The sequence below is a fragment of the Nannobrachium achirus genome (assembly GCF_963921795.1).
Source record: "Nannobrachium achirus genome assembly, chromosome: 23".
Taxonomy (NCBI): Eukaryota; Metazoa; Chordata; class Actinopteri; order Myctophiformes; family Myctophidae; genus Nannobrachium; species Nannobrachium achirus.
The window spans coordinates 45899939-45914233 of NC_137830.1; the positions used below are offsets into that span (position 1 = coordinate 45899939).

At 41.8% G+C, this 14295-nt stretch overlaps 1 protein-coding gene across 1 annotated transcript in view; it reads right to left on the bottom strand.

Moving 5' to 3' along the window:
- syn3 (synapsin III) overlaps positions 1–14295 on the bottom strand; it is a gene marked incomplete at both ends in the record, with an annotated part of 133779 nt that overhangs the window by 82495 nt on the left and 36989 nt on the right. The window contains one exon of the mRNA XM_080754064.1: positions 9246–9337. Within this exon, the coding sequence (XP_080610190.1) occupies positions 9246–9337 (92 nt within the window). The remainder of the gene's footprint in view (positions 1–9245; positions 9338–14295) is intronic.

Genomic DNA, 14295 nt, shown 5'->3' on the forward strand with positions numbered 1-14295 from the left:
AGTAAAAAGCCATGCTCTTTCAGTGCTTAATGTGTTATAGCAAAGCATAAATGCAAACATTTACCATATATCATATGAATTGTTTGGAATTGAGACAAAGTCAATGTATGATGATGATTTGTTAAGTAAAAATGTATATTAGTGTTGTTTGTTAAACCAAATATCCCCCGGGTCAAAATGACCCGTGAACAGAACCAAGGTGAAGTGAATCTGAACAGAACTTAACACTAGCACCAGGGTTATAAACAATACATATACTGTATAACTACTACTGTAGCTGGATTGCCATAGAATTTTCTGTGCAACTTCATGAATGCGAGAGGATGGTCCCTACTGATTTTAGTGACGTCCTGCCCCTTCCCATAGCGCCACCATTAGGCCAGAAATTCCACTTGCTCAATTTTGATTTCCAAAAAGATTATGGCCTTTCGCTCTTTTACTTTTTTCACAGTACCTACAGTAATATAGTAATGTGCCAACAAAGCACCAGATCACCAGCTCCTTTAGGGGGCTCTAAATTGATCCTTACAAGTCCTTAAGGGGTTCATTTGGTTCCATTTGTACCCTGTCAGAGTTAAGGGGAGACCTTGAAATTTGAAAGTTTGAATAAACACTGGTATAGACAATGTTTTAACTGTGCCAGTTGAAGAGTTGAGACCATTTTGCAAATATTTCATTTTTTTACATATTGGACAAAATAGCACATTTTACATCAAGGTGCCCAGATAACCCTAGTCAAGTGCCCACCTATCCTGTAACTCCCATGGCACAAGAACATTTACTTTGCACTATTTCGCCTTGTTGAGAAAGGAATGCTTATAAATACCTAAGCTAAATATAGGATAATTGAGATAGACTTTAAGATAAGATGTTTATTGTCATTGTATTCAGAATGCAATGACATTTTGTTTGGTATCCACACTCCAAATAGCAGTATCATACAAATACAAATAAAGCAGAATATTGTTTTGTGTTGTAATGTATCGTCTTTTTCTTGTTATTTACTGTGTTATTGTTACATCTGTACATTTTGTAATAATCAAAATTTTGTCATTTTTGTATGTAGGAAAATCTTAAATAAACAGATATATATTTTTTTAAGTATTTGTATAAAAGGTCCTGGGAAAAAAAGGACTTGAGAGCATTCATTCACTTTGGCCCAGTAAGGTGTAATGCTGCATTAATAGCAGCGTCGAAGCAACAAAAGATACAAAGTATGGTCAGCTACACTGTTGGAGCGTCGCCGTTGAAATGTTGCTTAAGATGCTTGTTTTTTTTTAAGATTTGCTTTTGGGCTTTTTATGCCTTTATTTGATAGGACAGTAGACTGACAGGAAATGGGGAGAGAGATGGGGAAGGACATGTGGCAAGGGTCGTCCGGATCGGGAATCGAACCGGTTACGCCAGCAGGCATCATAGCCTAGTATGTGGTATGCGCCTTGATCACTAGGCCAGCGGGCGCCCCCGCTTAAGATGCTTGTTGACGATGCTTGTGTGAGTCTGTGTGTGGGAGCGACAACTGCGACAAGCAAGAATAATATAATGGGAAATATAAAGGCTTGGGTTAAAAAGAACAGGGAACTGGCTAACAGCAATAATTAGTTTTTCCCCCATTACAAGAAGGAATGGGGTGGCTAAAAAACGTGGGGAAAAAACGGTGAACAAAAACATATGATTGATCGAAGCTTCATCACGTTTGTGAATGCAGCATAAGGAGCAGCACGGGATCTAGGGGCAGCAATCAGGGTCTTAGACTCTTCAGTCTTGTTTCCCGTGGCCTCATTATCACAGAGAGGCCAGTTGCTGAGCACAATCAACTCAGTGGGATAACTTTCGCCAGGCCATGGTTAATGGCAGCATTGCCCTCAGCGATGGAGCATTAACACGATTGTGTCCTTCATTAACTTTGTTTTTCAGTCTCTGCTTTCGGAATTCTATTGCCCAAGTATGGCTCCCCGTGGGTCGTGGATCACCTTAAAGCGGAACATTTAGGCTTTATGATCCAAATCGCTCAGGTCCAAATAGCCATAGCTTCCTAGGCAATATGCTAATGTGCCCTTTGAATGGTTCATCGGCAGTGCAATAAACATTGATAGCTGGGACAGATATGAGAATACTGGGGCTTAGAGATATGGGCCCAGAGTAAGCCATGACATGTGTGAAGGCATCTGCACGGAATTGAGTACCGCCTCCAAATACTCAAATTGTTCATTCAGAAAGACACAGAGGAACACGAGGAGAGACACAGAACTAGAAAGACACCCAACTAAGCACAGCACACGGCCTGAGACCCAATTGTTCAGCCAATAAAAGAGCTCACCACATGGCATTTGTAGCTTATAAATGAGATTGACAATGTAATAAAAACGTGTAATATTTCTGCTATAAAAAGCAAATTGGTCCCAACAGCATGTGCTTTCATCAGACATTGCAGTCTTTATAGGGTGGGAGACCATTCACACGCAACACAATATGCTGCCATTTTTGGCCTCCAGATCCATTTGTCTTGCAAAATATGTGGCCTGCTAATAGGTTCCACAGGGATGTTTGAAGTTTGCGGTGCACATTATCCTCCAAGCGGCCTTTTGCCTACCTCAAAGGGCTGGCTGTGTTGTTATCCTTCTCGCCATCAGTCTGTCTCCTGATAAGGACAATCAGTGTGTAGACCTCAACAGGAATACCACACAGTGCATGATGAAGACCTGGTCAATGGAACATTGTGCCACGTACAAACATGTGATGGGGGTTAACTACAGTAGCCCCTCTCCTGTTTTAAGGAGAGAACAGGGTCATCAATATGTCCGTACAGTACATGGTCAAAAGTGGTGGTGAGTGACCACCTTGCGCCGGGGCCTGGCGGGCTGTCGTCACGTGACTGCATGAGAAGATAGACAAGCTATTATTATCTTGACTTCATTTAAACACTTAGTCCATGGGCCATACGAGATGTCGGTATCGGAAAGGTGGCAAAGGTTATCATGCATTTTTGAAAAGCTCTATATCTGTAGATTATAATTTGGTATGATAACCCTTTCTGAGACACAGCTAAATTGGTGTTATCAGCCGCTAGAGTTGGTGTCCCATTAACTTTACATTACAGGGGGAAAATAAAATCTGCTTCGAGTAACATATGAGGGGTCAAACTAGGGTTTTTCCTAGGTGAGCTGCGACGGCACTCGCAGCTCACCTCTCCACTCTTCCATATAGTTCCTCTAAACACACACCATCGATAACTGCAAAATGCTAATAATATAAACAAGTGCAATAATATGTGTAAGTGCTATTGGATCCAAACAATTCAACAAAACTCACTGAGTGCACCAATGTGTCTTCAATGCAGGCGAAAAATGGAACATTGTCCACAAGTTGAAGTTGAGTTTTTTTTTTTTTTACTGCTCAAAAAGTGCAAGTGAATACAAAACAAACAAACAGCTTCTTGGCATCATTTTATCTATCGCACTGGTAAGAAAAAAAAAAAAAAAAAATTATATCCAATGATATGCCTTTTTCAGTCAAAACCCTGGCCTGGGAGAGGCGTGCCCAAATTAAACAATAAACCAATAATCTCTAAATCAGTCAAATGGCTTCAACAATATGTATTCATCCATATTCATATTTAGCTTCTTCCAAACCCTAAATTGTTTCTACAGTTTGATTCGCCCCCCTCCTTTATTTTGTAACAATATATATTTATGAGAACTTAATGTGTATGTAAGTCTATCTATAAATGTGCAAAATCGATGTGTGCGTGTCTCTTTCGCATACCCCAGAACCACCAATTGGTTTCAAACTCGATGTTCGTGTTGCAGAGGACCAAACGGAGTGCCTATTTCACCTAATAACTTGGTTACCATAACCAGTAGCTTTGCGACACATTGTTAGTGCAATAACCTTGGAAACGGTTCCGCTTGTATATTTGCTAATACAGCTTGTGTGACAACCTCACCAAGTCAAATATCGTATACATTAATGAGCTATATTTTCGTCCATGCCTTCCCTAAACTTCTTTGCCTTTTTTTTACTATTTTGAAAAACATTTTTAAATAGTTAAAAGAGCTGATCTACAAACTCACAACGTGACGATGTAGATCGGCTATTTTAAGTATTTTTAAATGTTTTTCAAAAAGGTTAAAGGCAAAGAAGTTTAGGGATAAGGGGTAAGACATGGATGAAATATAGCTCATAATAGCTCATTATTATTGTTAAATCTTATTAAGTAAAAAATAAGTCATTCTAATTCTGATGTCTGCAACATTAAAATTCAGAAGGCATGTGAAAATAATAGAAAATCTACATTAGTCAACTTTATAGCTACTAAAATATTAAATAAAAGATTAAAGAGTATGCTATAAGAAGTTGGTGACAGTGTAAGCTATGCATGTGTACGCATGTACTGTAAGTGGATGAAAATTACCCTGATATGGGGGAGAAAAAAAACACAAACATAGATGTTTGATGCTCTGTATATACAGTATTTGAAAAGAGGTTTTACAAAAGTACATCAACCATCACGGTAATAATGGGAATGTTAAGCAAGTGAATGGTGATGAGAAGGAGGAGTGTCTCTAGAACAGAGCGTCTGTGTCAAACACAGCGCTGCTTGAGTGATAGCGCACCGAACCACCTCTGGCAGAAAGGGAAATGATTGTTGTTATGACTTAGAGGGGTCATTTGTATTCATGACTATATTACAAAAAGAGAGGGGGGGTGGGGGGCTCTGCACCGCCGCACACTTTCATTACAGCCATGGCGTTCCTTAAGAAAACCACCCGCAGGCTTCCTAAGGCCATGTCTGAACTCAACCCGTCTGTGAACAGGATTTATTTGCTCGGTAACAAGATGAACCTGTCTGCGGTATTGGGTGTTGAGGCTGGTTCAGGCAGAAAAAAGGCATTTCGCTGATTAAAATGCCCACTCAGGGAGGGTCAATGGGGGGGGGGGATAAGGACTATGTGTGTGTGTGTGTGTGTGTGCGTGCGTGCGTGCGTGCGTGCATGCGTGCGTGCGTGCGTGTATGTGTGTGTGTGTGTGTGCCTGTGTGGTCGTGACTCGTGACACATGGTAACAAGAGGAGGAGAGTCTTGTTATGTGCACCCTAGGATTTAGATTGAGAGAGGGAGGAGGTCCTGTCTGGCCCGGGACTGGTAGCTTACGGGACAGAAAATTGAATAGAAAAAGGGGGGGGGGGGGGAATCAGACAAGGATCTGCTAATGTAATCTCGCTGTTCCATCTATGGACCTGCAGGTCTGGGGGCAAGAAGGCATGAAGACAAGGGCGTCACAAAGGGGGGGGGGGGGGGGGGCGGGGGTAGTGGGACTGAGTTACTAGGTGGAGGGGCCTTAATTATTTTATACTTTAGCTATTGAAAAATAGCTCACAGTGCGGCACTCGGTGTAGCTATTTTTGAAAAGTCGTGAAAATGTGTGGAAATCTTTGAATATATGTGTGTTTTTTAAACAAACATTTTGAACTCAAATTTTGCTTCTGGCGGGGTCCCTGGAACTAAATATTTTGAGATGGGGTCCGTGGCCAAATACATATCATTTTGGGGGTCCTTCACATGAAAAAGTTTGAGCAACACTGACATAGAAACACAGGTTTTTCAAAAAACCTTAGAAGGATTTGAAACACAAGCGGTGCCGCGCTGTGAGCTTGTATTTCAAATCCAGTAGTTAAAGCAGAAAAGAATGCATAATAATGCGTTCCCAGTCTAAATGGGTTAAACCCCCTCCCCCTATGAAGAACATTCACGGGGGGCCCGCAGTGAATACTTCCAATCCAGGGCCCGGAAATTGGTGCGACACCCCTGCATGGGGAGGAAGGTGTGTGTGGGGGGAACAGTCATCAGCCCCAGGAGCCCCATGCAACTGTTCTCTCAGACAGGAATACGTGAAGCAGAGCTACTGTGGGTGTAGTAAATGGAACCCTAAGGGAGCCCATATAAAGTTTTAACCTCGCTCTCCTGCCAAGAGCTTGGAAGAGCAACTGGATGAAGTACAGTATACCCGCCCGCAGGTTAAGAAGAGAGGTGATGTCTTGGAATTGAGGACCTCTCTTTGTATAATGCCTGTTCATATTATTCAGTGTATCAGTAACAAAGAAAGCCACTGATTCACATTCAGAGTAAGACCACATGGCTACATAAAATACAGTATTCATGTATTGTACTAAATTTAGAATGTTGATAGTGATAAGAGCATCTAAGAACACTTATAACCATGGTCACAGATAATACTTGCTTCTGATTGGCTGGAGGGAGGATATGCAATATAAATGAACCACTTAAGCCCTATTTTATACCGTGGCTAATAGAAAATAGTCGATCTACAAGCTCACATTAAAAATGGTACGGTATTAACCATTATTCTATCCAACATTAACAACAAGCTACTGTATCCTTAAAAATGTTTAGTTATAACTGCCAGGAAAGTCTAAAATAGTGCACACACTCTCTCTCTCTCTCTCTCTCTCTCTCTCTCTCTCTCTCTCTCTCTCTCTCTCTCTCTCTCTCTCTCTCTCTCTCTCTCTCTCTCTCTCTCGAAACAAACCCTCACACCACACCACACCACTAGCCCCTGCCTAAAAGTAGTCACAACTAATTCATCAAACAGTCTTAGAGACTATACACGGCAACATGCTGGATTTTGAAGTGTAGTAGGAGAACATGATAAATTCTGGGCTGTATACTCTTATTGTGGTTAGTCATGCTTGGCTGCTTAAGTTGTAATTAAGTGGGACTGATGTTACTGCTTAACTTAAACAGCTGGATGGAGTTTTTTTTTTGGACAAACCAGCAGAAAAACCAAAAGGCTGACTACGTTTTTCTGTGAATACATACAAGAAGAAAGCTGATTATGGACGCTTAACATACTGCAACAACATACATCATCTTGCTTATTATTTTATATCTAATCTTAAGCAAACATCTTTAGTTTAGAAACATGGATTTCAACATTTACATTTCAACATATCATTCTAATTGTCCTAATTTCCTCTTAACTCTCTGCCAAAGACGTCTAATGATGTTTGTGTATATGTGTTTTTTTTCCCATGTGTTAGCGAAGAGCTCCATCTAATGTAAAACTATATACAGTCACATACCCTGTCCTGCCTGCTCATAAATAGCACCGCTCACTTCACACTGGGTTTGATTTTTCACCTCTATCGGCAAAGCCGATACCGATCAAAGCCGATAGAGGCGTTATCGGCTGATCGCCGATCACTCACCGATCAATCGGCACATCTCTAGTGTTAAGGGAGCACGCCCTTGGACAGAGGTCAAAGGGTCACAATGCTGAATGGAACTTTAACCGTATTCATTAAGCACTTTGTGCCCGAGAAAGCATGAGCCTGCAATGAATGTGTGAACATGTGCCGTGCACACGCGCAGGTGAAAGCACATCAATAGACATGCACGCATGCACACACAGTAGATGAGAGGAGGCGTGTGAATCAACTTGAACCTCCCCTGCTCAAATAATACAGACAGAGACACACAAATATGTAATGAAATATAATGCCCTTAATCTGTAGCGCTTGGGAAACTTGTGTTTTTTTTTTCGTCCTATGTTTATCTATAGGAATGTCACTCGATGTACGTATAGACAGGCTATTCGGAGTGGGAGACATTCTTTTTTTCGACTGGTCTTAGGGGCTGAGAATAAAACACGTTGTTATGATAAGAAGAGCCCCTACTCCATGCTTTCATTGGCCACGTATCAATAACGGGCCAGATTCCAATCACAGGCGCTAGACTAGGCGATGAACACGTCACGACGTGAGCCATCGGGGCGAGGAGAGACAACAACCTCGACAGCCACAACAACACTGTGATGAATGTCACTGTTTGTGACCTGAGCACTTTCCCAAGTTACTACAGCCCTCAGACCATCTGCATCCAATTTGGCTACTCCATCTATGAAGAAATATTCCACCCACACTGACACAATAACAGCAGTGTCATTTTAGACAACAGGTTGCAGTGTAAACGACCAGCCCTATTACTGGTCTAACTACCCCTCCTCTGTAATTATTCTCGCTTGATTTCCAAATGCGCCGTCGCAGTCGACCAGGCTATTTCCCCAAAAAGAAAAAAAATAAATTGTTCCAACACCGATAAGAAAGTTGTTTTATGAAATTACGTGGCTATATAGCCTATATAACATGCCAAAGCCAACACTACGATGGGCCGATATTCCCGGGAAGGTTATGAAACAGGATGAGAACTGGTGGAGTGACATTGGACGGCATGTGTTGAATTAGCTGATCTAATCAAACAATCATGGGGCAGAAGCGCTGCATAAATGCAGGGGAACGAGTGGGATGGGACTGTGACGTCCCAGGGAGAGACCCGTGTCCTGCCGTTCCTTAAGAGTTCTTTACCTGCCCGGTCACCTAAAGGCCTGGTTTTGGCTGCCTGGAGACGAGGTCCACACTGATGGACATTTGGGACAATGTCCCAAAACAAGATGCCACAAGAGGTGCCATTTCTCATATCGTCGTGGGATGGAAACCTTATATGTCCAAAACCTTCCCTTTTGGTTATTTTGAAAACGATTTAAAATAGTGAAAATAGCCGATCTACAAGCACAGAACGCCTCGCGAGGCGTTGTGTGCTTGTAGATCTGCTATTTTCACGAATGTTGTGCGACAGTCTTGAATGGTGAAGCAGGGCTTAACTTTACAAAAAAAATTAAAACGTACAAATTTGAAACTTGGAGATACAAGGTTTCTGCCCGACAGTGACGATATGGACCTCTCCAAGCAAATATTTTGGAGCTGGAAAAAGTGAACAAGTGTTTTCTTTTTTTTTTCTTCTTTTTTTTAAGTGCTGTGTAACACTGTGTAAGGCATTGTGTGGCCCTGGGAACCAGTGCACAGTGTTTTCTCATAGGATACAGAGGTGAAAACCTTAAGACATTTTCAATGCACTTCCCTCATTTTCTTTTCAACAGAACACTGTTATTCACAGACATTTTCAAGCTGGGCTGAATTGAGTAAGTGTGATGGTAATAGCAGTCATTTTTAGTTTTCCCACCGGCATAATCTTTTATACTGTAGCGGTGATCTTTCTGACTAAAAGCAATGTTACATAGTCGCAGACCTCAATGGCGACTGAGGGGAATGAAATGAAGTCTTTGTGTGGACTCACTGGGGCAGATTAAAGATTGTGTGGGCAAATGCGCACGCGTCATGGCAGATTCACAAAATAACTCGAGTGGTCTTTACTGTGCCATAACCTTACCTGACGACTTTGCTTCCGCCTTTGGTGACCTGCATGTCAATCATGCAGCCCGTGTTCACGTACGAGGCCAGGTTGATCTCTGAGAACTCTGCCTGGAAGAGACACAAGGAGACACATTAGGAGTTAAAGCCTCCTGCAATTAGATGGTACTGTATATGTCCTGCAACAGAGCATCACTTATGCCGTGTTTCCACATAATAGGAAGCACCGCACCGCCTGTGTATGCCGTCAAAAGTGGACTCAGTGGGGCTGAAAGGGGCCCGAAAAGGGTGCCAATTTTGGCACCACTCCCTGAGAGGTCTGAGGCAGGCCAAACAGGGCCAAACTGGTGACGTGTAAACGCTGCTCGCTACTGACTGGCTAGCTGTGATGTTTCGGTAGACTAAAGTGAGGACTGTATTTCCTCTACCCCAGGAAATCAGAACATGTATATGCTTTGCTATGATTTTTGTTTTTATTTGGATATATTTTGCACAGGGGTTTTCTGTGATTTGCACATTTGTTATTAATAAACAGTTTTATTTGGTAAAAGTTTTACACTCAGATCTGTAAGGGTCTATATGGTTCGTACGGATAGCTGGAGCACTGCCTGCACAGGTGATTTGTATTGGTGTAAAGTACAATTAGACACTTTACATTACATAATGTAGGCAAGAAGCAACGTGTTGCTTACATGACAAAGGAGTGTCAATGACCGTAGTCTGCTATGCATCGCTGTGGATTTGAGAGGGACTATATTGTGCTATGGAAACTGGAGATATTTGGGGTGCTGGGCCGTGCGAGGTCATACAGTGCGATGCAGTGCGGTGATGGGCTGCTAATGCTATGTGGAAACGCTGCATAAGTTCATCATTAAGCATCATTACGTTCATTTATGGTGATTGGTGAGTAAACCCAATGACTACGTAGTTCTACGATTTTTCTTAGATTAGATATAGCACACCCATTCGACCTGGGAGTCTTTGACTTGTGCGTTTTGCGCATTGGGGTCACAGACAACCACGTCTCCTCTGATACAGTACAGTATGTGTCACTGTCCGGTTCTTTACAGCGGACAGTGAGGGGTTTCACTGGGAGTACGAAACGCACACGGAGGAACACAACATTCTTTTCCTCCCGAGTTCCACACTCCACTGTACAGTACCAGAACAAACCAGTAGGAGTCACTGGTGTAGCGACAAAAATCATCCTCTCTGACCATCTTCCCATAAATTAAGACCTGAGGCCGATTCTAGTCATTCTACAAAAGACGCCACTTTCAAGATTTTTCAAGAATGTTCAATGTTCATGTTTTTGAGAACCACTGTTTTAAACCACTGTTCCAAATCCTAAGAGTTTTCTATATATACTGTAGCTAAAAATCTAAAATTACAAATACGGGCAAGTGTGTTTGTATCGACACCCGACAAAGCTAGAGGTAGCAATGGTGGTCGGCAGGAACTTTAACCTTGCACCACCGGAGCACCTCTCTGAAGCACCAGGGAAGAGAGACAGTGTTTGAGAGAGAGAAAGAGAGAGAGAGCCAGAGAGAGAGAATGACGTAGAAGAACAGGGACAGAGGCAGAGAGTGTGTTGGTTTGAGAGCGGCAGCAAATCAAGTTAACCCTCGTCAGTGGCCTCCCAGACAGCGAGGACCTTGTGACAAGGCCACAGCCTGCCAACATAATGACTTAATCAAACTCTCAGAGATACTCTAAAAGGAGGGCTCGGCTTTCTGGGAACAGATGCTCTTGTGCACACATGGACTATGGAGAAACAATTACATTTGCTCTCCAGTGATTGTCACTGCAGTACAAACAGCAACATCCCTGAGTTACTTTTACACTCAGGACTACCGCAGAAGTCCACTGATGGTCTGTTAATGTGATCCCTTCTCCTTTTCTTATGACATTGTTAAAAACTGGACGCGATTGATAGGTTAAAATTGATTAAAATATGTTTCTGTTAGTGTATCTAATAAGGTATAGATATCACTTTCAGTGTTAAAGGTCAAATGTCAATACGTTTGCAACAAATAACTAATGCACGTGATGAGATGTCTCCTCTGCAGAAAGATAACCACAGAGAAATGTGTCAATAATGTCATAATGTCCAGGACACTGGATAAATATGTCAATAATGTCATACTGTCCGGGACACTGGATAACACACTGGATAACAACAAGCCATAACGGGCATTGTCCTTCTGGCTACTGGGCCCAAGACACGAAAACATCTGATATCTATTGTGATGTTCTACTGGCCAATGAAGGTCTTCTATGCTGTGTATACTGAACTATATATGTGAAATTATTATGCTTTGTACTCAGAGAAAACATGATTATTGATGACTGGACATTCTAACTTTGAATAAATATACAGAAATGAAGCTTTACACTGTGTGGACTCATTTCTTGTGTGCGAGTACTTTAATCTTTTGGGGAAACAGGTTTCTTCTTGGTCCAACTAATATCTAAGGAAAACAGGGGAAAATCTTCCATCAGTAATCATATACACTTATATGACAGGTTAAAATATTGTGTGAAAATGTTTAAAGGGTGTGGTCTGGTATAGCAAATCCTTAAGTATTACAGCACACATTTCCCTATTGAGACACACCCAAAAGGGAAATAGCCAAACATAATGACATCTGCGTCCACATAAATTGTTCGCATAGCTTAAAACTCATAAAAGGCATGTCATAATTGTATGCAGAGGGGTTTATGAATAATGCTCAGATACTTCCTCTTATTCTCTGAGGATGGAAGCCACTTGCTGCACAATACTTATAGGTAGCATTTCACAGCAGTAGCGACATCACTGCATACCAACCAACATCACTGTAAAACATATAACATATACCTTCTAATACAATAGAACACGTTCAAATTAGGCCTGTGCAAAAAAATCGATTTACTATATTATCGTGATGTTAATGCTGGCGATTCAATTAATCGATTTTCAATTTTCAATTTTCCAGATTTTATTTATTTATTAAAAAAAAAATGTTTTATGTTTTATATTGTTTAGAATTGTTTTAAAATGTTTCAATATAAAAAAGCTGTAATTTTTGGGGGAAAATCGCAATAATCGTGATTCTAATCGCAAATCGCAGGAAAACGCAATAATCGTGATATAATCGAATCGTCACCCTATGAATCGAAATCGGATCGAATCGGGAGGTAAGTGAATCGTCGCACGCCTAGTTCAAATTACAAAACCCATTGATTTATATATTTTGTAATGTCTTTGACCAAAATGTCCCTGCATTTATTTATGAGCAATGGACCGTTGCTTCTGGCCTCCTCTTTGATCTTCCATGTTAAGTGTAGTAGCTGAGCTTGTGGTCCTGAGTAAACACTCCCAGAGAAGAGTCGGGCTCGCTGCTGCCGGATGCCCTAATTTCCTCTGAACATGCTTCCCACATGTTGCCTCTGTGGGGATGGGAATCAGGCACGGGGGAAACACTGCCAGTAGATGAGGAGGAGGTGGTGGTGGGCTACAGGGGTCGCGGAGGGCACTTCCAGTCAGTCTGTTGCGCCAGGGACGTGCTGGCCATTGGGAAAAGCGGGCCAACTCCCGAACGGCAGGTTCATTCCCAGCCATTAGGAAAAAAATAAAAATAAAATGTCGGCCTTTGTTCCATTTTGGGGGCTAGGCGGCCAACAAAGTAAATCGTCACTATCGGACAGAAACCTTGTATCTCCAAGTTTCAAATGTGTAAATCTTTTCGCAAAGCAAAGCCCTGCTTCATCATACAAGGCCGTCGCACAAAAGTAGTGAAAACAGCTGATCTACAAGCACACAACGCCTCGCGGTGCGAGGCGCTGTGTGCTTGTAGATGGGCTGTTTTCACTAGTTTAAATAATTTTTTAAATGATACAAATACAAAACACACTGTTTTGGACAGAGAGAGATCTCTCTCTATAGTGCGCAATGAGGGCCTCTCCAACTCTTTTTCCCGGGCTGAATCAGGGGCCCAGCACGTCCCTGTGTTGCGCTGTGGGATCACATCCCATTATGTTGCTCTGAAGATTCCCTCTCAAGGCTGTGCTGGTCTTTAATTCCTACATGCTTTAGTGCCCCAAAGCCCGGTGGGACACTAAACAGCAGCAAGTTGACCTCAGACATCAAACGCTGGCATTTGTTAGTCATCACGTCACTTTAAACTATGAAGAGTGACACTAATGTAGTGGATATAATGGGCCCTGAATGAGTAGCCTGCTGACTCTCTGAACAAAATTCAATTTGACGTATCTGGTTGACTACCAAGCAAAACATTACAAAAAACAATGTGGCTATATTTCATGTGCAGAGAGCACTAGGAATGTGGGCCAGTTAGTGGTCCAAATTCAATAATTCTCTCCCATTGCAATGCAGTATAAACAATGAAATATTAATCTGAGCAAACAAAGAAATTAAATGATTAAATGACATTTGTAGAAATATGAAACGTGGGCCAGCACTTTAATTTAGTTGATCTACTTTACTCAGTGTTGAGGTTCTTGGTAACATGTGACCACAGCATGTGGCTGAGACAGTTGCGGAGCCAAAAGATAAACTCACTCCCACATGTCAGCATTGTATTTGGCTGGAGAACACTGTGCAAAATACAACAATGGTGTCAGACTCAGTATGCATTACCCTCAGTACACTACAGTATAATGTAGGTTTATCAAATCCATTCGCTGACCATTTCCTCAACCCAACTACTGGCATTATGAAGATGAAAAGACATCAATGGCTTCATATGATACTTTCATTCTACGGTCGTTATTTGAGGTTTAGATCCTTCTTTAGCGTACTCTTGAGCTTCCATTTAAAAGTATACAACAGGTAGTCGGGCTCTCAATGGAAAACAGGCTCTCCAACCGTGCATATAACGAGCACAGATGCACTGTCTCTCATCAAGTAAAGAAATCAGCTGCGTTGGTCACGAAAGACAGCAAGCGCGCCTCTCTCCCCACACTATGCTAGGCGGCTAGGCTAGCGGTTTTCATGTGACATAGTAGCTAAATGTGGCATTAAAAAATTACAAATTCCTATCGAATATCTTAATTACAATGAAATA